Source organism: Cebus imitator, unplaced genomic scaffold (genome assembly GCF_001604975.1).
Source record: "Cebus imitator isolate Cc_AM_T3 unplaced genomic scaffold, Cebus_imitator-1.0 Scaffold48, whole genome shotgun sequence".
Lineage (NCBI taxonomy): Eukaryota > Metazoa > Chordata > Mammalia > Primates > Cebidae > Cebus > Cebus imitator.
The window spans coordinates 7,618,660-7,646,267 of NW_016107363.1; the positions used below are offsets into that span (position 1 = coordinate 7,618,660).

Here is a 27,608-nt window from a genome sequence, read left to right on the forward strand (position 1 = left end):
CTGGATAATATCCTGAAGAGCATTTTCCAGCTTGGATTGATTCTCTTCGTCACATTCAGGTACACCTATCAAACATAGATTAGGTCTTTTCACATAGTCCCACATTTCTTGGAGACTTTGTTCATTCCTTTTTACCCTTTTTTCTCTATTCTTGCCTTCTCGTTTTACTTCACTGAGTTGAGCTTCGACCTCTGATATCCTTTCTTCTGCTTGGTCAATTCAGCTGTTGAAGCTTGTGCATGCTTCACGAAGTTCTCATGTTGTGTTTTTCAGCTCCATCAATTCACTTATATCCCTCTCTATGTTGTCCGTTCTCGTTAGCATTTCGTCAAATCTTTTTTCAAGGTTCTTAGCTGCTTTGCATTGGGTTAGAACATGTTCTTTTAGCTTACTGTAGTTTCTATTACCCACCTTCTGAAGTCTGAATCTGTCATTTCATCACACTCCTTCTCCATCCAGCCTTGTTCCCTTGCTGGTGAGGAGTTGTGATCCCTTTTAGGAGGAGGGGTGTTCTGGTTTCGGGTGTTTTCATTCTTTTTACGCTGGTTTCTTCCTGTCTTTGTGGGTTTATCCACCTGTTGTCTTTGTAGTTACTGATTTTCAGATTGGGTCTCTGAGTGAACTTCCAGTTTGTGGATGCTGAAGTTACTTCTTTTTCTTAGCTTTCCTTCTAACAGTCTGGCCCCTCTGCTGTAGGACTGCTGAGGTCCACTCCAGGCCCTGCTTGCCGGGGGATCACCTGCAGCAGCTGCAGAACAGTAAGGGTTGCTACCAGTTTCCTCTTCTGCTATCTTTGTCCCAGTAGGATGCCTGACAATTGTCAGTCTGTTCTCTCCTTTACGAGGTGACTCTTTGGATATACGGGGGTCAGGGAGCTGCTTGAGGAGACAGTCTGTCCTTTATTGGAGCTCAAGTCCTGAGCTGTGAGCTCCGTTGTTCATTCAGAGTTGCTGGGCAGGTATGTTTAGGTCTGCTGCAGCAGAACTCATAAACTCCCTTTTTTTTTTTTCCCCAGGTTCTCTGTCCCAGGGAGTTAGGGCTTTACTTATGAGTTTCTGTTGTGCTGTTGCCTTTTTTTTTCTTTCAGGGCTGCCCTGCCCAGCAAGGAGGCAGCCTAGTCACTGTGTGCCTGCAGAGGCTTTGCTGAGCTGATATGGGCTCCGCCCAGCTGCCATGTGATCTTCCCTGCAGCCCTGTTTATATGGGTGTAGTTAGAACTGCCTTGGCAATGGTGGCCTGCCTCTGTTATGGTGGACTCTCTCTGTAGTGGCAGGTTGCCTTGGCAACAGCGGGCTGCCTCAGCAATGGTCAGACTGCCTCCATAGTGGTGGAGTGTCTCAGTAATGGCGGATGCCCCTCCCCCACAGAGCCAGACCGTCCCGGGTTCAGCTATGCTTGCTGCTGTGAAACTCTCAACCCAGAACATTTTCTTTTTTTTTTTTTTACTTTTTGCTTGAAAACTTTATTAAAATAAGGATTAAACCTGAAAAAAAGAGCGATGAGAATGCTAGCCCTTTGCATAAAATCAGCAAGAAAAAGGAAACAGGGAGAGAAAGAGAGGAAAGAAAGGAGAGCATTTTCAATTACTGTTTTTTTTTGGTGGGGGGTTGGGGTGGGGACCACCCGAGCCTGATCACTGGCTCCGTGACTCAGTCTTTTTGTTATTGTTGAACGGTCAACTCTCTCCCAGTGTTCCAGTCGCCTGTTGAAAAGGCGCCGGGATCTCCCTTGCCGCGACTCACTGAGCTGGCTGAAACAGCAGCACTGAGATTCATGGCGGTTTTTTTGCCTAGGAATCTCCTGGCCTGGCTCGCTATTTCAGATGAATGGGTGACTCTGCTGTCTCAGGGCTCCAATCACCAGCTAAGAGGGCACCCAGACCAGTGTCTTTTGTAAGGAGAACCGCCACGCCAGGGCGCGGGCAAAGCAGCCATGCGGGCTGAAACAGCTGCGCCGGCTGAAACAGCCGCACTGGCGACCCATGGGGCTCCTCCACCTGGGAACCTCCTGGTCTGTGGGCAATAAAAATCCATCTGGAAATGCAGCGTCCACTCACCCTCTGCACTTTCACTGGGAGCTGCAATTCTGAGCTGCTCCTAGTCGGCCATCTTCGAATGCTCGGGTTTTGACTTTTTAATCCAGTTTGCCAGACTGTGTCTTTTAATTGTGGCATTTAGGCCATTTGCATTTAACGTTAATATTATGTGTGAATTTGATCCTGCCATTTTGTTACTGGTTGTTTGTTTTGCCCATTGGTCGACGCAATTTCCTCGTTGTGTTGTTGGTCTTTACCATTTGGTTCGTTTTTGTAGTGGCTGGTACTGGTTTTTCCTTTCTGTGTTTAGTGCTTCCTTCAGGAGCTCTTGTAGGGCAGGTTTGGTGGTGACAAAATCTCTCAGGAATTGCTTGTCTGTAAAGGATTTTATTTCTCCTTCATTTATGAAGCTTAGTTTGGCTGAATATGAGATTCTGGGTTGAAAGTTCTTTTCTTTAAGGATGTTGAATATTGGCCCCCACTGTCTTCTGGCTTGTAGGGTTTCTGCCGAGAGATCCTCTGTGGGTCTGATGGGCTTCCCTTTGAGGGTGACGTGAACTTTCTCTCTGGCTGCCCTTAGCATTTTTTTCCTTCATTTCAACCCTAGTGAATCTGACGATTATGTGCCTTGGGGTTGCTCTTCTTGAGGAGTATCTCTGTGGTGTTCTTTGTATTTCCTGTATATGAATGTTGGCCTGCTTCGCGAGGCTGGGGAAGTTCTCCTGGATAATATTTTGAAGAGTGTTTTCCAGCTTGCATTCATTTTCCCTGTCCTCTTCAGGTACACCAATCAAGCATAGATTAGGTCTTTTCACATAATCCCATATTTCTTGGAGACTTTGTTCATTTCTTTTCACTCTTTTTTCTCTAATCTTGCCCTCTCTTTTTATTTCATTGAGTTGATCTTCGATCTCTGTTATCCGTTCTTCTGCTTGATTGATTTGGCTATTGAAAGTTGTATATGCTTCATGAAGTTCTTGTGCTGTGTTTTCCAGCTCCATCAAGTTGTTTATGTTCTTCTCTGGGCTGGTTATTCTAGTTAGCATTTCATCTAATCTTTTTTCAAAGTTCTTAGTTTCTTTGCATTGGGTTAAAACATGTTCTTTTAGCTCAGAGAAATTTGTTGTTACCCATCTTCTGAAGCCTGCTTCTGTCAGCTTATCAAAATCGTTTTCTGACTTGTTTTGTTGCCATGCTGGTGTGTCATTCTGATCTCTCTGGGGAGGAGAGGCATTCTGGACTTTGATGTTTTCATCCTTTTTGCGCTGGTTTCTTCCCATCTTCTCTGAGTGGACATCCTTTCTGTTAAAGTTGGTGTTATTTCTCATGTATAAGCCTTTTTTTTTTTTTTAAATGCAGGTGTCAGTGTGCCACTTGGGACATTCTGTCCATTGTCGGCCTGTGGAGGCCCTGCTGGGCTGCCTCCATCTCAGCCCAGGCTGCTTTTTATTCTTTGCCTAGTTTCTGTCTTGCTGTGGTTAGCCCTGCCTTCCTGATGACGGGCTTTTTTGCTCTGCCGAGTGCACTGTTCCTGGCTGGAGGATGTGTTAACTGCAACACATCCTGGGATGTGGGAGAGGGACTCTGGTTGCTGGATCTTGTTGGGGAGGGGCCTGTCTGGTCGTATCCCCCTCCCCACTTTCAACTCTCCCTTCTGTGAGACTGGCAGTTCCTTTTTGCAAGCTTTCTCCGTATAAGTCCAAATCTCCGCCCTGGTCTGCGCTAACAAGGCACCGGGCTGGCCAGGGCTGCTGTCCTGGGCTGTTGCCTGGGTCTGTGACTCCGGGTGGCTCTCAGCAAGGCAGCATTTCCCTGGTCTGTGTGCTGCCAAAGTCTCAGAGTGAATTGCTGTATCTGATTCAGAGAACTGAGGAGGTGATGCCCCCTACCATCCTTTGTGCCTGATACACTTTCCAGGTGGGGCAGTGCCCTGCCTTGCCTCTGCTGGACGCACTTGGGCTGCTTTTGCTGCCTTTTTTGGAGGTTAATCCCGCTGTTCAACCAGTCCCTTTAAAACAAAACCGGTACCTCGCTCGGAGACACGGATATCACTCTGGTTCTGTCTCACTCGGTGGTAGCTGCACTCTGGAGAAGCTTCCTTTTGGCCATCTTCCCTTGAATCTTTTTAGAACTTTTAAAATGTGCTTTATAGTGATCAAATATAGAAATGTAAAATTTTATTTAATAATACTTTTATAAAACTTTTATTTAATGTTTTTAAAAGTTTAAGCATTTCCTAACAAGACAGAAACTATACTTATCTTGTTCACCATTTTATTCAAAATAGTTTGTGTTCACTTCCCACACAGTAGACATCAAAATAAATACTTGTTGAATGAATGAATGTATCTTAGTTTGTTAGCCAAAGCCCAATAATGTGTTTGATTAGGACCCAAGAGTAGAAATCTATTTTCACATTGTTGATTCTTTTTCAACAAGTATGTGTGCCAGGCCCTTTCCTAGGTAGTAGATATAAAGCAATAAGAACAAAATAGACCCATAAAGAAATCTGCCTTTATGGCACTTAACTTCTAGTAATAATGTTAAGCATATTAATAGTGCTTTTTCCTGAATCCGCCTACAACAGTTTTGTATATGGCATTGGGTACTTTACGGGTCCCAATACAGAGCACTCATTTCCCTGCCTGAATTCTTACCAATTGAGAAACAGGAAAAAGTATGGATATATGGTAACCAATTATAATCTTAATTATTAATATAGGCTAGATTAAAAGATGTAGCATACATCTGTGAACAAATGGGTTTCATCTTACTGAACCCCAAAATTAAGCAAATTTTTCCACCCAGAGGAATAAAGGAAAACCCAGGTCCCTATAAGAAGCTCACTTCTAAGAAAGAAAAGGGAGAAGCTGGGCTGAGCATAAATAGTTAATTTTCCCCAAATTTACCAGTCAGGTTGGTCACTTCCCTCTCCTGCTGCAAGTGAGTACAAGAATGGAGAAAAGTCCAGCATGTTACATTAATTGGGCACACGAAACATTACTAAGGGAAAATACCTCCTGCCATCACCCCAATATTCACTATTTATCATGTTTGCCTATTTGAGCTAGAAAAAGAATGATATTGAAGGTAAAATAACTAGATTCTTTGAAGGTCAGGTAGTTTCCCTCTGCTTAATGATACTTTCTGTGTACCTAGTTCTGCGCAGTAATTTTGTTTGTAAATCTTAGAACAAGAGAGGATATTTTGTGGTTTTATTTAGAAAGAGAGTTTAGTGGAATGGAGAAGATAGGATGGTGTCTGATGCCCATCCAGAGTTTGAGCTCCTGCAATTAGAAGAGAGAGGGCAAGAAAGAGAGAAGGGAAACTTTGAAAGATTCTAAGCTCGAGCAGAAGTCATTTGGAACTCAGATTATTCAAATAAAAATGGTGCTAAGTTAGAGAAGCATTCTCACCCCTTGTGTATTACAACAACAAAACTAAGCAAATTTTGTTGAGCAAGCAACATTGGCACCCTAAGTATTGGATTTGTGGGATATATGAAGTTAGTATCTTGCCATGTATTATCATTTTTATGATGAACAGTGGAAATAGGTAAGGCTTCACCAAGCAACTTCTCCGGCAGTACAAATGAAAGCTGGAGTAAGAGAAGTAAAAGTGTAAATGCCCCATGACATGGGTTCTCAATATGCATCTGATTCCCCGCTTGTTCAAACTCATCTTGCTAGGTCCCATCTCCAGAGTTTCTAATTCAATGGGTCTGGGGTGGGGCTTAAGAATTTACAGTTCTAGGCTGGGCGCGATGGCTCACGCCTGTAATCCCAGCACTTTGGGAGGCCAAAGCAGGTGGATCACCTGAGGTCAGGAGTTTGAGTTCAGCCTGGGCAACCTGGTGAAACCAGTCTCTACTAAAAATACAAAACAAAAATTAGCTGGGCGTGGTGGTGGACACCTGTAATCCCAGCTACTAGGGAGGCTGAGGCAAGAGAATCACTTGAACCTGGGAGGCAGAGGTTGCAGTTAGCCAAGATTGCACCACTGCGCTCCAGTCTGGGTGACAGTGCAAGTCTCTGTCTCAAAAAAAATGAATTTATAGTTCTAACAAATTCCCAGATCATGTTGATGTGGCTGGTCCCGGAATCACACTTCAAAAACCATTGCCTTCCAGTATCAGCAGGAGACTGGTTTGTAGACGTACGAAATTCCACTGAGGTTTCCAGAAATAGCTGGAATGCCTTTTGATAAGGCTAATTTCTGACAGTTAGGCCAGAAATAATTTGAACTATTATCAACTGGCCCTTAAAAGTAAAAAAGATCTTTTTAGTCATAAGTTGTTGATATCTTGGATGTTGGAGTTACTTAGCAATAATAAAATATCCGTTGTCAGTTTATAGATCTGTCTACTATCCTCACTTTATTCTCCTTAAGGGCAGGGGTACATTTCTGTATCTCTGCTTATTTATTCGGTAAATATTTATTGAGTACCTAGTAGGTGCAAGGCATTCTTATAGGAACTGGTAATATGGCAATGAACATATAAATATATAAAAACATAAAAAGGCCTGTCTCTGTGGAGCTGACATTCTAGTCAAAGGAAACCTATGGAAGGCAAGCTCAAACACAATCCCCACAAACATGGGGTACTTGTTAAAGCTACAGATGTCAGTGCCCTACTTACGGAATTCTCATTCACTAAATTGGAAGTAAGGGTCAAGAACAAGCATAAATATAGCATAACATACATACACCATGGCCAAGTGGGATTTATCTCCTAGGATGCAAAAATGATTTAACTTATAAAAATCAATGAATGTGATACACATTAACAGAATTAAGGATAAAAAAAATCACATGATTATCTCACTAGATGCAGAAAAAGCATCCAACAAAATTCGATACTTGTTTATAATAAAAACTCTCAGCCAGGCACAGTGGCTCATGCCTGTAATCCCAGCACTTTGGGAGGCTGAGGTAGGAGGATCACTTGAGGTCAGGAGTTTGAGACCAGCCTAGCCAACATGGTGAAACCCCATCTCTACTAAAAATAATAATTTTTTTTAAATGCCAGGCATGGTGACATGTGGTTGTAATCCCAGTTACTTGGGAGGCTGAGGCAGGAGAATTGCTTGAGCCCATGAGGCAGGGGTTGCAGTGAGCTGAGATGGTGCCGCTGCACTCCAGCCTAAGCAACAGAAAAAGACTCTGTCTCAGAAACAAACAAACAAAACTCTCAACAAAAGAAGAATAGAAGAAAGTTACCTCAGCATAATAAAAGCCATTATGAAAATACTACAACTTATACTCAACCATGGAAAAACTGAAAGTTTTTCCTGTGAGATCAGAAACAAGGCATGGATACCCACTCCTTCTACTTCTGTTCAAGACAGACTGGAAGTCCTAGTCAGAACAATAAGGCAAGAAAAAGAAACAGGAGGCATCCAAATCAGAGCAGAAGGAGGAAAATTGTCCTTATTTCCAGATGATGTGATCTTGTATATAGAAAACCACAAAACTCCACAAAGAAAAACCTGTTAGAGCCAATCAATGAATTCGGTAAAGTTGTAGGGTATAAAATCAATATGTAAAAATCAGTTCTGTTTCTATACACCAAAAACAAACTATCTGAAATGGAAATTAGGAAAACAATCCCATTTATAATAGTACCAAAAACAATAAAATACTTAGGAATAAATTCAACAGAGGAGGTGAAAGACGTATACACTGAAAACTACAAAACATTAATGCAATAAATTAAAGAAGACACAAACATGAAAAAATATCCCATGTTCATGGATTGGAAGACTTAATATTATTAAAATGTGCAAACTAACCAAAGCAATCTACAGATTTAATTTAGTAATCCCTATCAAAATCCCAATGACTTATTTTTCTCGGAAATAGAAAAAAAACCTCAAATTCATATAGAACCACTAAAGATCTTAAGTGGGTAAATCCATGTTGAGAAAAAACAAAACTAGAGGCATCATACTTCCTGATTTCAAAATATATTACAAGTTACATTGATTAAAACAATATGGTACAGGTTAAGTATTCCTTATCTGGAATGCTTGGGATTTTTTTTTTTTGAATATTTGCATTGTACTTACCAGTTAAGCATTCCAAATACAAAAATACAAAATCTGAAATGCTCTAATGAGCATTTCCTTTAAGCATCACGTTGGTACTCAAAAAGTTTTGGATTCTGGAGCATTTTGGATTTTGGGTTTTTTAATCTAGGATGCTCAACCTGTAGTAACACAAAGTCAGACATATAGACCTGTGAAAAAGAATGGAGAGCCCAGAAATCAATCTACACATATAAGGTCAACTAATCTTTGACAAAGGTGCCAAGAATATACAATGGAAATAGTACAGTCTCTTCAACAAATGGTATTGAGAAAACTGCATATCCACATGCAAAAGAATGAAATTTAACTCTTATCTTACACCATACACAAAAATAAACTCAAAATGTATCAAAGACTTAAATGTAAGATTTGAAACTGTAAAACTTATGGAAGAAAACTTGGAAAGCTTCATGACATTGATCTTGACAATAATTCCATAGATATGACACCAAAAGCATAGGCCACAAAAACAAAGTGGGGTCAAATCAAACTAAAAAGCTTCTCCACAGCAAAGGAAACAATCAACAAAGTGAAAAGGCAACCTAAGGAATGGGAGAAATTATTTGCAAACCATATATTAGATAAGAGATTAATTTACAAAATATATATGGAACCACCTACAACTCTATACAACAACAACAACAAAAAAGAACCAGATTAAAAATGGGCTAAAGATTCGAATAGATATTTCTTCAAAGAAGACATACAAATGGCCAACAGATATGAAAAAATGCTCAATATCACTAGTCAGCAGGGAAATGCAAACCAAAACCACAGTGAGATATCATCTCACACCTTCTGGGATGGCTATTATCAAAAAAACAAAAAACATGTGTTAGCAAGGACAAAATTGGAGCCCTTTTACACTGTTGGTTGTAATGCAAAGTGGTGCAGCCATTAAGGAAAACAGTATGGAGATTCTCAAAAAAATTAAAAATAGAACATATGACCCCGCAGTCTCACTTCTGAGTATTTATCTAAAAAAATTGAAATCAGAATCTCTAAGAGATACTTGCAGGCCAATGTTTATTGCAGCACTATTCACAATAGCCAATGTGTGGAAACATCCTAAATGCCCATTGGTAGAATATTATTCAGCCTTAGAAAAGAAGAAAATACTGCCATATGTGACAACATGGATAAAACTTGAGTATATAATCCTAAGTGAACTAAACCAGTCACAGAAAAAGAAATGCTGTATAATTCCAGTTATGTAAGGTATCTAAAATAGTCAAACACATAGAATTGGAAGATGGAATTTTGGTTACTCAGGGTTGTGGTGGGTGGGGGGGGGCAGGGAATAGGGAGTTATTAATTAATGGGAATAGGGTCTCAATTATGCAAGATGAATAAATTCTAGAGATTGGCTGTACAATATTCTCCTTATAGTTAACAATACTGTGTTGTATACTTAAAAATTTAAGAGGGTAGATTTCATGTTAAATGTTTTACCACAGTAAAATAAAAATTATTAAAACATAAATGACATAAACAAAACTTGCACATTCAGCTAGGTTAGCAACCACCGGGCTCAATGGCCATGATAGTGTTATGAAGTAAGGGAGGACAAAGAAAGGAAGGGAGAAAAGAGACAAACATTTACTGGCCACCAGCAGATTTTAGGTAGTTTAAATAGACAAGCCTTGTAACAGTCCTATAATATAGGTATCATTTTCATACACCTATTTGTTAAATAAGGAAACTGAGGCTCAAATGATTTAAATAACTTATTGAGGTCATTGAATTAGTTCATTCTTACACTGCTATAAAGAAATACCTAAGACTGGGTAATTTACAAAGGAAAGAGGTTTAATTGACTCACAATTCCACATGGCAGGGGAAGCCTCGGGAAACTTACAATCATGGCAGAAGGTAAGGGGAAGCGAGCATCTTCTTCACAAGTCAGCAGGAGAGAGAAGAGCAAAGGAAGAACTTCCAAACACAAAACCATCAGCTCTTGTGAGAACTCACTGTCACAGGAACAGTATGGGGGAAACTGCCCCCCATAAGCCAGTCAGCTTCCTCCTTCAACACTGGGGGATTACAGATCCCTCCCTTGATATGTGGGGATTACAATTTGAGATGAGATTTAAGTGGGGACACAGAGCCAAATGACATCAGTCATAACAGCTCAGCCCACTGTTGGAGGTAGGATTTGGTACCCAGGACTGCTGACTCATTCCATTTGTGTGTTAATCACACAAATGGAAAGAGTCATTTGCTTGGCTGAGTTGAAAAATGCTTCACAGAGGAAGTGATATTTGAAGTAGGCACAAGAAGTATGTTTAATATGTACAACTATTATGACAAGGTTGTTGAAAGAGCAATAAGCTCATTTTGGCTAAACTGGTAGGAAATAAGAATGGGAAGGAACACTGGGTCAAAACTGGAAGTCTTTACATGCCTTGCTAAGGAGTTTGAGTGAGTCAACACAAAACTGCATCATGTCATAGAAAACAAACTACAATGTACACCCTCACTGTTGGTGGGTCAGTGGTATCATCATTAGGCAGAGAAGGCAACATCCTACTGCCCCCTTGGCTTAATCCAAAACAAACAAGCAAGAAAAAAAAGGAAGGGGTTATTTTTGAAGAAAATATTTTTTAATGTTTAAAAGCTTTAAGAATATCTAGCTTTTTAAAATAACTAGGTAATGGGACTGTGGCAAACTACTCTAATGTCCTTTATCACAGCTCTTCAGTCCATATCTCATTTCAGCCACAACTGTAGAAGATAGTTCTTTGTGAGTTCAGACTCTTCATAGACTACAGCACTTTATCTCAAGTATGCTGGCCTCAAGTATTCTGTTTTCTGTCCTCAAGAGTCCTCTGATGCCACAGGAGCCTTCTTGGCCTGTAGACGCACAAGCATAGACCAAAAATGTGGAGAAATTATCAACTCCAGGGACAACCTTCAACTATTCAGGGACCGCCTGTCCCAGCAGAACTGAGTCCCCATCACAGCAGCAACTTCAGTATTCCTGATACTAACTTTTCCTCTTTCTGGGTCTCCCTTTCCCTTTCCTCTTTTCCTGGGATTACCTCTCACACCCACCATCATGGTCGTCTTTCTCTCAAGGTCCATTTTTGGAGGAACCCAGTCTAAATAAAGTCCAGAGACAGAAACAAATCCAATCATACCGTTTCCCAAAACCTTAAGGATGGTTCCTGCCTTAAGAAAACCCACTATTTAAAAATATGTAGAGAATATATGTAAATCAGGTAATTGTTCTTATTGCTAAATGTTCTTCTCCTATGAAATGTTTTACCACAGCATTCATCCAGGATATTTAAAATATGCTTTGATTTACTTAAAACATTTCAAAAACAATTTATTCAGTAAAGCATAGTATGTTTGCATTCTAACATTAAAGAATAATGTCTACTGCATTATATGAAAATAGCTCAATGGATTTTCACTGGATTTGGAGCTATGTTTGAGATGTTCTAAATTAAAATACATGCTGTGTATCATACTTGAAATTTCCTTGAGGGGACCTTGAAGAGTTGGGCAATCATCCTCTGGAGCACTGACACAGATTTTGTGAGAAGCCCAGTGGCACACATATCACATACATGAGGATGCCACAAAGCAGATCAAATAAACAATGGTTTCAAAAATGATCTTTAAATGGAAAGTCACAAAGTCAGGAATGACATATTGTGATTTATTCATGTCATAATGGTTAATCATTCCCCTGCACTTACAGCCTCAAGCATATGCAAACAAGTTTGTAGAATAACAACATTTAAGTATTGAAGTCGTAAATATGAGTAATACCAAAGTATTATTAATTAATACCTTGGTAAAATGATATCATTTTTGCATTTTAACAAGGCTTAACATTGCTGTGGTTTGTCCAGCTTTGGATATTTGAATTAAATCATAAGATGAATACTATTTATAGTAAGTATTATTTTAGATAGGATTTTTTAAAAACAGAAGTTTGTAGCAATACCTGATCACAGAATATGGCAATGAGAAAGATCATTTATCTTTTCCTCTGATTTTACTGATGGAACACTCACCAGAATTTTTTGTTAATGTTGTATACTTTTAAAGGCCTGGGAGAAGTTGCTGTTTGGAGTTTGTTTTTTTCACGCCCTTGTGCAAGAAAGAAAGAAATTTGGTCCTCTTGGTTGGAATATTCCGTATGGATTTAATGAATCAGACTTGCGCATCAGTGTCCGACAACTGCAGGTAAAATTAACAAGAAATTAACATTCATGAAGGATCACTATTTATCAGGCACTAGGCAGGTCTTTTGCTTGGAATAACTGATTCACTTCTCCCAACACCACTAACAGGTGGGTAGATATTACTAAGTATGGCTTATGAAACACTGTCTCCATCTGGATTCTTTCTGCTGCAAGTAATAGGAAATCTGATTCAAACTGGCTTAAACCACAATGAAGGTCATTATCCCACATACTAAAGAGGTGCAGAGGAAGGACAAGCTGTAGGGTTGGTTGATTCAGCAACATCACAATGTTGTCATCAAGGACTCTGGTTCTTTGTCTTTTTGCAGTGCCATCGTCAGTGTTGGCTTTATGTATGTCCTCACTATCCTCTCCTTTCCTCCACTTGGTCAATTCTACAATTTAGCTCTATTAATCAACAGAAACAACTTGTCTAAGCAGAAAAATAATTCATTGAAAGGATACTGGATAGCTCAGGGTATCACCAAGACAGACAGAGAACCAGGCTCAGAGAAGAGGCATCCCGAGTCAAATCCAGAATCATTCTGAGTCTGATAAGGCAGCATCTCTACCCTTGATGAATATTAGACCCCAGAGCTTGCATGGCTGCCGCACAGACTCTAGTCTACTGCAGGCCTCCGCTGCCATGAGCACTTCAAAGAGATTCCTTGCTGTTACTGATTTTTCTTTTTTGAGATGGGGTCTCTGTTGCCCAGGCTAGAGTGCAGTGTTGCAATCATAGCTCACTACAGTCTTGAACTCCTGGGCTCAAGTGATGCTCTTCCCTCAGCCTCTGGAGTAGCTGGGACAACAGGCACATGCCACCAAGCCCAGATAAGTTTGTTTTGGAGACAGTCTCACTCTGTCTCCCAGGCTGGAGTGCAGTCGCATGATCTCAGCTTACTGCAACCTGCACCTCTCAGTTCAAGTGATTCTTGTGCCTCAGCCTCCAAAGTAGCTGGGGATTACAAGTGTGTGCTAATTTTTTGTGTGTTTTTTAGTAGAAATAGGGTTTTGCCATGTTGCCCAGGCTTGTCTCAAACTCCTAAGCTCAGGCAATCCACCCACCTCAGCCTCCCAAAGTGCTGAGATTACAGACATGAGCCACTGTGCCTGGCCCCTTGTAAGTTTTTTTTTTTTTTTTTTTTTTTTTTTTTTTTTTTTTTTTTTTTTTTTAATTTATTTTTGTAGAGACAGGGTCTTGCTACATTGCCCAGGCTGGTCTCAAACTCCCGGTCTCAAGCGATCCTCCCACCTCGGCCTCCCAAAGTGCTGGGTTACAGGCATGAGCCATCGTAGCTGGCCTGTTCTTGCTCCTTCGTACCCTAATCCCCTACTTAATTTAAGGTGGATGCATCTGAGTAGCCAAGCCCAGGTCACAGGTATAGGCTTTAGCTGTAAGGGAGCTTGGGAAAAGTGAGTAGCTGGCCTTTCACCAGTTACAGAATATTAATATTTTTCTGCTCTTTTGCTGTTCTGAGGGGCCTTTTTGAAATAGGGCCTAATGAAGGGAAAAGAGAAACATTGACAAAGTCTGATTAGGTGCTAGTATATTTCAGTCAGGTAGGTTTTTGTAAGGCTATAAGCATGTAATCATATGTACACCAACCTTTAAAATAAAAATTATTAACACATAGTTTGTATAGAAATGGTTGCTATTTTATCAAGCCTTTTAAAAATATGAGGACAGAAACCTTAACTGGAATAAATACATCCATTTGAAAATCCTTGTAACAGTTGTTGAGATTGGTGCTCATGGAATTATAACTGCATGATGAAATGGTATTGATTTTAAACATTGGTTTTTGAGACCAATTTAGTTGGCATAGCGTGAGCTTGGAGAACATTTTGCCAAAACCATCTTACTGCATAGAATTCATCTTCTGGCCAAGCTCCAGTGTCCAGCCTCCAGCCTCTGATGTTATCAACCTTTCTAGCCCCAACAATGAAAACTGCCAGCATTGGCTGGATCCATCTTTCATTTCTTCAGAGATTGGAAAGATGATTGAAGATGAACCCTTAAGCCATCTTCACCTGCTTATATACCCACAGGCTGCTTCTCTCCAGAAGGCAAATCAGAAAACTGATGGCTAAGTGGATAGACAGCCAGAGAATGAGTTGTTGGTCTCTACTTCTTGCATATGCCACAAATTTAACCTTAAATTCTCATGAAGTCTCTACCTTTAGTTTTGGGGAGGGAAGGGACCCAGTTGAACACATCCCTCCCTTCCCCTGAAGAGGAGACAAGGAGTTCTCCTCCTCTTGTGAATAATTTGTTTCCCAAAATAATGACCTTCCTCTGTCTCAGTCCCCATTTCATATCTCTTGGTGCTTCTCTTCCTCCTCAAAACATGGGAGTCTTGATGGATTAAGCCTCCTTTCAACTTGGTTCTAAAGAATTTAGAAATATTTTTTCTCAACTGTACATAGTATCCGCTGTAATTCCTACACTGTTAGGTAAACTTCAGGGGCAAGAAAAGCTCTCAACCCACAACTTATACCATCCCAATACACATATTATCAAAAATTCCTGTATATTAGAAAAAGTGTGGGATCTGGAGCTGGAAGAAATAAATTCAGGCCTTCATATTACTTCACATTTTCTAGACTGTTTCCTACTCTGCAGAGTTATTGAGAGGTGAATAATACAACATAAAAACTACGTAAATGTTAGTTTTTATTATGATTATTACAACAGTAATAAGGAAACTAGAAACGATACATATTGTTTACCAATGGAACTATCTCATAGTGTGTGATTTATGCTCTGGCACTAAAGTTTGAAATTGTTTTGTTTTTATCACATTGTGAAAAATGTCCTAAACCAGGCACCTGATTCTCAGCCTTGGCACCATTGGCATGTCGGGCCAGATAGTTCTTTGCTGTGGGCAGTTCTCCTTGTATTGTCTAGCAGCAGCCCACGCCTCGACCCAGTAGATGCCGGTAATGCCCATAACACCCCACCTCCCACAGCAGTTGTGACGTATATCTCCAGACATTGCCAAATGTACCCCGGGGGGAAAAATTAACCCCAGTTGATAGCCAGTGTGATAAAACAAGGTTTATCCAAATTCACATGAAAAATACTTGGTAATTTCCATGTCATCTTTTTTTAATTAAATGTTTCTCTCACTGCAGAAGCAGTATGTCTTCATTTCAGAAGAAATTAGAGGTGCAGACAAGCAAAGTAATTTAAGATAAAATAAATTGGCCAGGTGCAGTGGCTCACACCTATAATCCCAGCAAGGGAGGCCAAGGCAGGTGGATTACCTGAGGTCAGGAGTTTGAGACCAGCCTGGCCAACTGGTGAGACCCCATCTCTATTAAAAATACAAAAAATTAGCCAGACGTGGTGGCACTCTCCTGTAATCTCAGCTACTTGGGAGGCTGAGGCAGGAGAATTGCTTGAACCTGGGAAGCAGAGGTTGCAGTGAGATAAGATCACGCCACTGTACTCCAGCCTGGGCAACAGAGTGAGACTGTCTCAAAAAAAAAAAAAACAAAAAACAAAAAACTAAGACAACTCATGATAACTCTTTCAATCCCCTTTCTAGATAGGTAAATAGATAGATAGATACTTAAGAGGGAAATGAAGTGAAAGACTTTAAGATTTTTCTTGTTTCATTTGTTTCCTTCCCTTCAGTTATTTATCAATGAATATGATGCAGTTCCATTTGAAGCTATATCTTACCTGACTGGGGAGTGTAATTATGGAGGAAGAGTGACAGATGATTGGGACAGACGTCTCCTATTAACCATGCTGGCTGACTTTTATAATCTGCACATAGTTGAAAACCCTCATTATAAGTTTTCTCCCAGTGGAAACTATTCTGCACCTCCTAAAGGCACTTATGAGGACTACATTGAATTCATTAAGGTAATGATGTCATTGAAAATAAGGTTAGATTAATGTGTGATTTTTCTAACAGCAAACGGTGAAATGTTACTCTCTAATGTATAGATTTGGACAAGTATTATGGTTTTAATTAACTTTTAATAAACTTTTTTCTAGTGATTACTGAAAATTAGAAAAGTTTGAGTATTCTGTTATTTGATGCTGGTTTTTAACCCTTTTTGGTCTGCACATGTCTGTCATGAATTAATGTATTGTAGGAAAGGAAAAACTTACCCTCTTATGTTCAATGCCTGGGGCCTGCCAATCAAATTAACAAAAAATAAATTAGCAGGAGAAAAGGCAACACAGTTTGTATTGTTGTTAACATTTTTATGTGCACAGGGGCTTTGCAGAAAAGGTGTGAAAACTGAACAATGCAGTTGCACTTGGGCAAAAATTTAACATTTTAACAGAGGATGATAAATTATAGAGACGTGACTAGGTAAAGGAAAGGGCGTTTGGGGCTGTAGGGGTAATACATTGTGGGAAAGTAATTAAGAAATATATGGGGGAAACTAGTGGAAGCTAGGCGTTGTTTTGAGTGAGGTCTGTTCATACGGTCTCATCTCAGTGCCAGTTCTGTCTCCAGTGAGAAGGGTCATTCTCCTCATCCTGGCACAAGAATGAGGAATGTATACCACAAGTTAAAAACGGAAATTGATGCCCTGCTTTTAGACAGATAAGGGGAGGTCAGAGACCTCTTTCTGTATCTGTTGATTCTTAATTACCTTCAGCTCAAATAATCCCTATGCCAAAGTAGCATATTTTGGAGCAGCGTGTCCTGATGGTCCCTTTCAGTATCCAGGGAAAATATGATGCATGTTTAATTTGTTTTCTGGTAGAAACTTCCATTTACTCAACACCCTGAGATATTTGGATTACATGAAAATGTTGACATCTCCAAGGATCTTCAACAAACAAAACTGCTCTTCGAGTCCTTGCTTCTCACCCAGGGAGGCTCCAAACAGACAGGAGCCTCAGGAAGTACTGACCAGATTCTGTTAGAAATTACCAAAGATATCCTCAACAAGGTAATGTTTAGCTTAAAATATGTTGCTAATAATATAAATAGAAATGATACTGAAATGACAATCTGAAAGCGCCGTGTATCAGCATTATGATCTTGAGCAAGAACTTTGCCTCTCTAAGCATTAGTGTCTAAATCTGTTAAATGGTAATAATAGTACCAATTTTTTTTTTTTTTTTTGGCTGAGTTAGCTGAGGTTTTATTTTGGACAATAAAAAAAAAGTAATTGAATTGTTTTGCAGCTGGAGGCATGGGCAAGAGGGGTCCCCAGGCAGTAAACTCCCCCGAGGGTGGGCTGAGCGCTAGGGCTGAGCCTCAGGTGGGTCTCCGTTCCCTGGGCTCCCCTGCACAGTGGCGTCCCTCTGGAGCCCTGGGGCGGCCGCAGGTGGGGCAGGCTGGGAGGGACTGCCGCAGCTGTTCACTTGGGCAGGACATCAGAGGACTTGGACACCAGCCTCCCATTACAGATCTGATCTTCTTCACAACCACGGCCCTGGTGGAGCTGGTGCAGCTGAAGGAGCTGGAGCCTGCGCCAGAGCCAAAGCTGGAGTCGAGGCTGTAGCTGAGGCCTGGGCTTCTGAGCCCCCCATAGGCTGAGCCGAGACCACTTGCATAGCCGCTGGTAGTCTTCGTACGGATACTCATGTTCTGCATCCCAAACTCCAGCCGGCTCTCCTTGCCTTCCAGCAGCTTCCTGTAGGTGGCGATCTCAATGTCCAGGGCTGGCTTGACATTCACCATCTCCTGGTACTCATGCAGCTGCCACACCATGTCCTGCTTGGCCCGATGCAGGGCAGCTTCCAGCTTGGACAGCTTGGCATTGCCACCCTTAACAGCCAGCTCCCCACGCTGCTTGGCATCTGTGATGCCAGCCCCCGGGGAATCCCTCTGGCCTTTGAGGCCCTCAATCTGAGCCTGGAGCCGGTGGATGTTCCAGTTCATCTCAGAGATCTCAGTCTTTGTACGCCGCAGGTCATCCCCATGCTTCCCAGCCTGCATCTGCAGCTCCTCATACTTGATCTGGTACATGTTCTCAGCCTCAGCTCGGCTGCGGTTGGCGATCTCCTCATACTGAGCCTTGACCTCAGTGATGATGCTGTCCATGTCCAGGGAGTAGCTGTTGTCCATGGACAGTACCACAGACATGTCCAAGATCTGGGACTGCAGCTCCCGGACCTCCTCTTCATACAGCTGCCTGAGGAAGTGGATCTCGTCAGTCAACCCTTCCAGGCAAGACTCCAGCTCCACCTTGTTCATGTCAGCTTCATCCACATCCTTCTTGATGAGGACAAATTCATTCTCCATCTCTGTACGCTTATTGATCTCATCCTCATACTTGAAATCCTCGATCAGTCCCTGCATGTTACCAAGCTCCACCTCCAGCTTCAGCTTCTCCTGGCCCGAGTCTCCAGCTGCCGCCTAAGGTTGTTGATGTAGATCTGGAACGAGTTGTCCATGTTGCTCTCAGCCATCTTATGCAGCTGCAGGAGGTTCCACTTTGTCTCCAGCATCTTGTTCTGCTGCTCCAGGAACTGCACCTTGTCGATGAAGGAGGCAAACTTGTTGTTGAGGGTCTTGATCTGTTCCTTCTCCTGGGTGCTCACGGCCTCTATGTTGGGGTCCACCTCCAGGTTAAGGGGGCTCAGCAGGCTCTGGTTGACCATAACAGCAGAGATGCCTCCTATGCCGCTGGCCCCACCATAGCCTCCGCCCAGGCCACCCCGGGAAGCTGCTGCTGCCCACTTGGAAGAAGAGCTCAAGGAGCTGATGTGGGCACTGGGCCCACTCATTTAGGAGCGGCTGCTGAAGGCCCGGGGTCCAGAAGTGAACGCTTTGTAGGACTTCTGGGTCACCCTGACGGACATGGTGGAGGCAGGAGTGGAGGCAGGCGGGCTGAACCAGGGTGAGATTCCAGAAGGAGTGGAGAAGCTTCTGCTTCAATAGTACCAGTTTTTTAAGGTTTTTTAAGAACATTAAAGAGATCATGAATTTAAAGTCGTTTGTAAAATGGCTGGCCTATAGTGAGTTCTTAGTAACTGCGATTGTGGATAAGCTAATGTATGTACATATAACTTACGTACATTAATATACATATCCATGTTAGTTCATGTAGATGAGCTGATGTACAGATATACCCTAGTGTTAGCCATTATTATATCATAGCTGAATGAAGCTAATTATCCATTCTGAGAGTAATTTGTGATCTTCAAAATCTTTTCTTTTAGCTCCCTAGTGATTTCGACATTGAAGCAGCACTGCAGAAGTATCCTGTGAGATATGAAGAGAGCATGAATACTGTGTTAGTACAAGAAATGGAAAGATTTAACAAGTAAGGATATATCATGTGATTCAGAATGATATCAACTTCTGAATCATGTTTTTATCAATCCAAAGTTGATAAAAACACACAATGATATTGACCCAAGAAGACTATTAAATCCTGTCATTTCATTGGAATTTTCCCCCTTTTAAAAAGTTCCAGGCCAGGTGCGGTAGCTCACACCTGTAATCTCAACACTCTGGGAGGCTGAGGTGGGCAGATCACAAGGTCAGGAGTTCAAGACCAGCCTGGCCAATATGTTGAAACCCCGTCTCTACTAAAAATACAAAAATTAGCTGGGCATGGTGGCAGGCACCTGTAATCCCAGGTACTCAAGAGGCTGAGGTGGAAGAATTGCTTCAACCCAGGAGGCAGAGGTTGCAGTGAGCTGAGATCATGCCACTGCACTCTAGCCTGGGCAACAGAACAAGACTCAATCTCCAAAAAAAAAAAAAAAAGAAAGAAAAGTTCCGGCCAGGAACGGTGACTCATACTGTAATCCCAACACTTCGGGAGGCCGAGGCAGGAGGATTGCTTGAGCCCAGAAATTCCAGCTTTGGAAATATGGCAGAACCCCCTCAACAAAAATTTAAAAATTATCCAGGCATAGTGACACATGCCCTGTAGCCACATCTACTTGGGAGGCTGAGGTGAGAGAATTGCTTGAGCCTGGGAGATGGAGGCTATAGTGAGCAGAGATTGTGTCACTGCACTCCAGCCTGAGTGACAAAATGAGACCCTATTAAAAAAAAAAAAAAAAGTACTAACTTTGGATGGTTGCCTTCTGAATCTGTCTCAGAAGAGAGAATATCTTTTAAAATGTAAAAATGATGATGAAAAAGAGATCTGTTCTTACTGTTTAAAAATATTCATTAATCATAACTTCTTATCCATTTGTTAACTATTCTTAGGAATTAGAGACAGAATAAATATCAGCTAGACCTATGTATAGTCACATCTTTTGTCATTTTTCTGCTACCTGACACACATACCCCTCCTTTTCCTTACCAATTCAACCAATCTGAGTTGATTAGGTACCCCAGGATAACTAACAAATGATGTGTTTTAAATTTGTTATTGAATTTTCTGTAATTTAATATTGGCTTAAGGAATGGAGAATTGTTTAGGTTATGAATTTTTTTTTCTTATCCAGTAATGGCTATAAGCAAAGGTTATGAATTTTCTGTAGTACTTTGAAATTTATTTTAGTGTCCAGGCTGGTTGACATATTAAAATAAAATATATTAAAACACTTGATGCCTTAGTTAATTCAGCATTTCTTATACAAAGGTTATATTTATGTATTTATAATAACATACTATCTCTCAGCTGCTCAGGCTTCTAGCCTAAAACCTCACTACAGGAGGCAGCGGTTGCAGTGAGCCAAGATCTTGCCACTGCACTCCAGCCTGAGGGACACTTTATCAAAAAAAAAAAAAAAAAACCTCTCACTGCAAGTATATTTATGGTGTTCTTAGCAATTTGGGCCTAAGTGGAAGTAAAATATTTGCAAGTTTATAAATGAATATGCAGTTTATGTTTTAATACAGTGTTTCCTTAGTTTCAGCCATTGCACATCATTATAGCTTTTTCATATTTGCATGCCACCTGAAATACTATTTACCTAATATTTCTCCTTAAATCATTTTCTGCTTAAATCAGCCAGGTCCTAAGCAAAAATAGCCAGAAAGCAAAAATTTTGATATGGTAGTTGTATTACTTTCTATGTTTTAAAATATATATATAATGATTAAAATGAAAAATGTTCATACATGTATCACTTAACATTACCTCACGTACCACCACATGGGAGCTGACACATTTTGGGAAGCAATCTCATAAAGCTGGGAATGAAATTCCTGCTGTTCTTCTGGAAAGACTGTATGTTGATACCATCATTTATATGTTGATGACATAATTTCTTTTATTGCAGTTTAATTATAACTATACGTAACACTCTACGAGACCTTGAAAAAGCTATTAAGGGTGTGGTTGTGATGGATTCTGCATTGGAGGCGCTCTCCGGCAGCTTGCTTATTGGAAAGGTTCCAGAAATATGGGCCAAACGATCATACCCAAGTCTTAAGCCCCTAGGAAGTTACATCACAGATTTCCTAGCCCGGTTGAATTTTTTACAGGTAAAAGTGTAAGAGTGTGTGTGTGTGTGTGTGTGTGTGTGTGTGTGTGTGTGTGAGATACATGTAAAAATTTTATTTTTTTGGTTAATTGGGGCGATATTAGTTATTGGCTGTGGTCACTTGAATGTCTCTGAGTTGAATGAAATGTGATTAGTAGCTTCATGGTAATCTGATAAATTTTAGAATATGGAAAAATATACACATTTCAAAGTACTGAGTGGAAAATTAAAATTATACTTCATCCAAACCCATGTAATATGTGACATTTATATTTTTGAAAATTCTAAGTTTGTGGTTCTCTGAGACCAAGATTCTAAGTTTGTGGTTCTGTAAGACCACAGTTTAAAGTTGTCTTGTGATTTTAATACTGATAGTAAGTCAAAAAATCTGGAGGGTTGGAATTTTTTGTCCTTTTTTTTTTTTTTTTTTTTTTTTTAAAAATATTTTTTTTTTTTTTTTTTTTTTTTTTTTTTTTGAAAGACAGAGTCTTGCTCTGTCATCCAGGCTGGAGTGCAGTGGTGTGATTGTAGCTCACTGTAATCTCAAGCTCCTGGGATCCTCTTGAATAGTTGGGACTACAGGCATGTGCCACCACACAGGGCTAATTTTATTTTTTGTAGAGATGGAGTCTCACCAAGTACGCGAGGCTGGTCCCTTGCTCCTGACCTCAAGCAATCCTCCCACCTTGGCCTCCCAAAGCACTGGGATTACAGGCCAGAGGCTTGAGTTTATCAATAATTGGCCATTGTCTTTAAATCAGTGCCTCTTATCTCAGAAAACCAGGCAAAAGATGAGTATATTTGAATACTCCCTACCCTTCCCCCAGCATAAACATCAGACAGAACACTGCTTTTCCTTCTCAACTCCACTGCCTGCCCCCATTCTATGGTGGATGTTTATGCAGGAGTATGGGATGGGGAGAATCCCCCCAATTTTTTTAAATTCACAGAGGTAATGTGATCATTCAGTGTTCACTTGCCTTTTTATTGTGCCAAAGCTTTATTTGTTTCATTGTATAAGCTAATCGTAAAATCGCCAGTGCTTGTAAGAATGTAGAGCAGAAGTTCTCCTACCCTTAAACTTTTTGCCAATCTGATAGATCAGCCATATCTTGCTGGCATGTACTAAGCACTTAGTAAATGGTAGCTAATTAAGAGATAGTACAAGTAGCTGACCACAGACACTAATGACACTCTTGGATAAAGGAAGCCATGGGCGAGCAAGTTTTCTATATGATTGCCTTGTGGGTCTTTTTTTTTTTTTTTTTAATGTACTTTAAGTTCTGGGGTACATGTGCAGAACGTGCAGGTTTGTTGTGTAAGTATACACGTGCCATGGTGGTTTGCTCCATCCATCCTGCCGTCATCTACATTAGGTATTTCTCCTAATGTTAGTCCTCCCGCAATGCTATCCCCATAAAGCTACCATTGACTTTCTTCACAGAATTGGAAAAAACCGCCTCAAACTTCATATGGAGCCTTGTGGGTCTTTATAGCCTTTGTGTGCTTGGTGCTCATTCTGCCTGGTTTTGCCCTTATCAGACTTCATCTCTTCTCTGCGTCTTCTTGACCTGATAGTTTGTACTGTTGCAAAACCTCCAGCAGCAGTTTGTTCTCTTCCCCTAGGGAGCAAAGCTGGCTCTTCCCATAGCGTACTGCCTGCTCAGAGGCAAAATTCATTTCATTGATTCATCTGTTCATTTCATAAATATGACTTGAGACCTCATTTTATTCAAAGCACCTTGTTGCATGTTCTGTGATAAAAAGATAATTACAACACAAGTCCTGCCTTCAAGCTGCCAGTAGCTTGCAGGGAGACAAGCCATGTATCTAAAGAAAATCAGTACACTATAGTAAGAGATATTCCATAAAAGACCAACATGTAAAATGCTCTGGGCTTTCAAAAAAGGGACAAGAAAGCAGAGATTGTTTCATGGATGAGATAGCATTGAAGGTGGATTTAAAGAATGAATGGTTTTGATACTACAAAGAAAGGAAAAAGAAATAGCTATGTAGCTTGTGGGATAAAAGACACTATCACTTTGGGTTGATTCCATTATTCAAAATTAAACAAAAATTCAGACATAAGCAAAAATAAAGTTTGTTCCCTCATGTAACTGAAAAGTCCAGAAGCTTAAGTGGCTCAGGTAACATTTGACCAGGGTGCAAATATGGATATCTTGTCCTGGCTTCTTGTACTTCATCTGTTGTCTCCATTCCCTTCTGGTAAACTCCATTCCCTGTTGAGTTCTCATCTGATGGTAGCAAGATAGCAACAGCAGCTCTGGCCTCACATCCACACATCTTCAAGGAGCTGAGAGTGAGTTTTTTCCGCAAAAGTCCCAGCAAGAGTTTCTGCATCTCCGGCTTTGACTGGGTCACATGTCCATTTCTCAGTCAGTCACTATGGCTGAAGTATGACTGGCCAGGCAAGAATCACCAGCCTACCCTGGGAAGCTAAGTGGAGTTCTACCACCAGATGTGCCTGGACTGAGAAGGGTAGTATCGCTTTAAGATAGGCAGGAAAGCAAGTGTCTACGCGGCATAAAGAGAACAGCAAATAGTCCAGTCTTTTTAGTCCAGTCCAGATTAGAATGCAAGATGCTTGAAAGGAAGTAAAAGAGATATAATAGAACTGAAAATGCAACTTGGAGCCAGACTGTGAAGTATCTATGTTTTTGCTTTGCTTGTTTTTTGAGATGGAGTCTCGCTCTGTCACCCAGGCTGGAGTGCAGTGGCGTGATCTCAGCTTACTGCAACCTCCGTCTCACGGGTTCAAGTGATTCTCCTGCCTCAGCCTCCCGAGTGGCTGGGACAGGCACGTGCCACCATGCCCAGCTAATTTTTTGTATTTTTAATAGAGACAGGGTTTCACCGTGTTAGCCAGATGGTCTCGATCTCCTGATCTTGTCATCCGCCCGCCTCAGCCTCCCAAAGTGCTGGGATTACAGGTGTGAGCCACTGTGCCTGGCCTGGTTTGCTTTATGTGAAATATCTTGAATAGGAGACCAAGAGATTTAAGCTTTAATTCTGTGGGTCACTGAACAATTTGGTAGGTCACTGAGAATTATGCAAGATGCTACATCTGATTGAAACCATGCACAGTGAGTTATATTCTGGGAGCATTCTTCTGGATGTATTGAGCAGAAAGGGAAGAAGCAAGAGGACAACACATGCTGGTACAGAAAGAAAACCATGAAGAGATGAGCTGGAGTGAGGGCAGTGGACACAGAGACAAGGAGTTTAAGAGAGTTAAGAAACTGGGGGTCAGGCACAGTGGCTCACACCTGTAATCCCAGCACTTTGGGAGGCCGAGGTGGGCAGATGACTTGAAGTCAGTAGTTCAGAACAGCCTGGCCAACATGCTGAAACCCCGTGTCTACTTAAAATACAAAAATTAGCCAGGAATGGTGGTGCATGCCTGTAATCCCAGCTACTCAGAAGGCCGAGGCAGGAGAATTGCTAAAACATGGGAGGCAGCGGTTGTAATGAGCTAAGATGGTGCCACTGCACTATAGCCTGGGTAACAGTGTGAGATTCCATCTCAATATATATATATATATATATATATATATATATATATGTGTATATATATAGGGTTAAGGAATTGCAATCAACAAATGAGGACTATAATTAGACAACGTGTAAGATGTCTAGATGGTTGCTTTTGAGTGGGATGATATCATAAAGCATCAAATTTACATTTGGCTTTTGAAGAAGATTTGACTCTTTCAAACTATGTTTCATTCAGGTTAATGTTCAAACTGTTTTGAGTTTTTGAAGAAGAGTAACTAGAAACGGAAAGAGGTGGAAGGCCGAGATAGGCTGTGTGTTTGACGTCAGGGAAGAGGGCCTGGTGATGGAAAGTGTGGGCAACATACGCAAAAACCAGAATCAGAAATTGTACATCAGGTGGCACTGGTATAACTTTAAAAACTGACATAATGTGTTTTGTTTTCCCTTTACAGGACTGGTATAATTCAGGAAAACCTTGTGTGTTTTGGCTGTCAGGTTTCTTTTTCACCCAGGCCTTTTTAACTGGAGCTATGCAGAATTATGCCAGAAAATATACTACCCCTATTGATTTGCTAGGATACGAATTTGAGGTACAGTAATTCCTTAAAGTCAACAGTATATCATTACATTAAATCATGTACTTAAGCCGAGTTTATATATTATAACCCATTGTAAGCAATTTTACTTTCTTCTTTGTGTTGTATGAAGAATATGTCTTGCTATCCCTGATAGAACTTTTATATATTACAATATTTGATTTAAATAATCCAAAGCTGTTCTTCTACTTTAGCAAAAATTATTATGAATTACAGTAAAATTTGATAAAATACTTCAAAAAGAACCCATGGTCAATAAAACAATAATATACTTTTTTTTACAAATTATGTCTGAAAAAATGTATCATTTATAAGGTAATAGAGTTTCCCTGAATATGTTCTGAATATTTAGCTAATATGTTCTTTATGAGATCAAGTTGTCTGAGAGGATCATTGCCACTGTGTCCCTCTCCCTCCAGGTTATCCCATCTGACACATCTGACACATCGCCAGAAGATGGTGTTTATATCCATGGATTATATCTTGATGGTGCACGCTGGGACCGAGAAAGGTCAGTGGTTTCACCTGCAAGGACCTCTTCATTTGTAGCTGAATCATAGATAAGCAATCTGCTGCTTTAAAAAAAAAAAAAAAAAAAAAGTCCTTTTCTAAGGCAAGTAATAAATAATATCAGAATTCTCACATAAATCATTAGTCAAGCTGGGGCAACTGATGAGTTGTTATTTTTAGGTCCTGAATAATTTTTAGTCAGTATTTCAGTAGTCTTATTAGATAGCTGAAATTATTTTCCTGCTTATTCCGCTTTATAGCAGTTGCCTTCCGTTTTGTAATGTGTAGGGCCACCTCACTTTTAAACGGTTTACAGTTAGTTATAATGAAGTTCTCCTTTCTGTTAGTGAGTGGGAAACCTTTTCCTGCCTTTTGAGGGAAAAATAAATATTTACAGTAAATAATTTCTAGCTTCACTCAGGAAATTATGCCATACTATTCCTGTTTAAAATAAATGGGGATGTGTATACCTATGTAACAATCTTGCACAATCAGCACATGTACCCCAGAACTTAAAGTATAATTTAAAAAAAAAGAAAAAAGAAATAAAATATATAGGGTAGGAGAGAAGGAGAGAAAGTTTCCCTTGGAGCCCTGGCCTTAACAATCCATTTATAGGCATAATCCTCTATCTCCAGGGTCAGTTAGATGTTGCTCCCAAGGGAGCATTAAAGACTGAGTAGGAAAAATCATGTAAGAGGGGGCAATAAGATAGTTCTGCAGAGCTAATTCTAAGACAGTGTTATGAGGACAGTCAACTGCACGTAAGTTCATTTCATTATTTCAGTCTCTTCTGTTTTCATCTCTTTACTGCTGTTTTTCTTAACTTACTTTGCCTTGTGTATATATTCATTTTTTCTTCCTTTTCTTCCCACCTTCATTCCTTCCAACTAATAAACAATGCAGCATAGTGAAAAGGAACCAGATTTTCTAGATAGGTAGATCTGTTTGAATCCTGATGCTGGCACTTAGGAGCTGTGTAACTGAGAAGAATGCCCAGTGTCTCCAAGCCTCCAATTTGTATCTGTGAAATAGGAATAGGAACGGGGACAGGATCATTGTCAGGGTCAAATGTGATAGCATCTGCCTCATGGATGGTCATTAAAAATTGGCTGACACTGATATGTGTCCACTGTTTACCCTTTGCCTTTCCAGAGTTTTCTTTTGTTTCTCTCAATTCTTCATTGTCACTTTTTCATTTTCTTTTTTTTTTTTTGAGACGGAATTTCGCTCTTGTTACCCACGCGGGAAGCCAACAGCCAGATCTGGGCTCACCGCAACCTC

At 40.6% G+C, this 27,608-nt stretch overlaps 1 protein-coding gene and 1 pseudogene across 1 annotated transcript in view; one reads left to right on the forward strand and one right to left on the reverse strand.

Moving 5' to 3' along the window:
* DNAH12 (dynein axonemal heavy chain 12) overlaps positions 1 to 27,608 on the forward strand; it is a 247,904-nt gene that overhangs the window by 218,245 nt on the left and 2,051 nt on the right. The window contains exons 64-70 of the mRNA XM_037738118.1: positions 12,187 to 12,324; positions 15,967 to 16,200; positions 17,061 to 17,249; positions 19,471 to 19,574; positions 21,499 to 21,703; positions 25,671 to 25,808; positions 26,234 to 26,325. Of these exons, the coding sequence (XP_037594046.1) occupies positions 12,187 to 12,324; positions 15,967 to 16,200; positions 17,061 to 17,249; positions 19,471 to 19,574; positions 21,499 to 21,703; positions 25,671 to 25,808; positions 26,234 to 26,325 (1,100 nt within the window). The remainder of the gene's footprint in view (positions 1 to 12,186; positions 12,325 to 15,966; positions 16,201 to 17,060; positions 17,250 to 19,470; positions 19,575 to 21,498; positions 21,704 to 25,670; positions 25,809 to 26,233; positions 26,326 to 27,608) is intronic.
* LOC108303493 lies at positions 17,664 to 19,125 on the reverse strand (annotated as a pseudogene).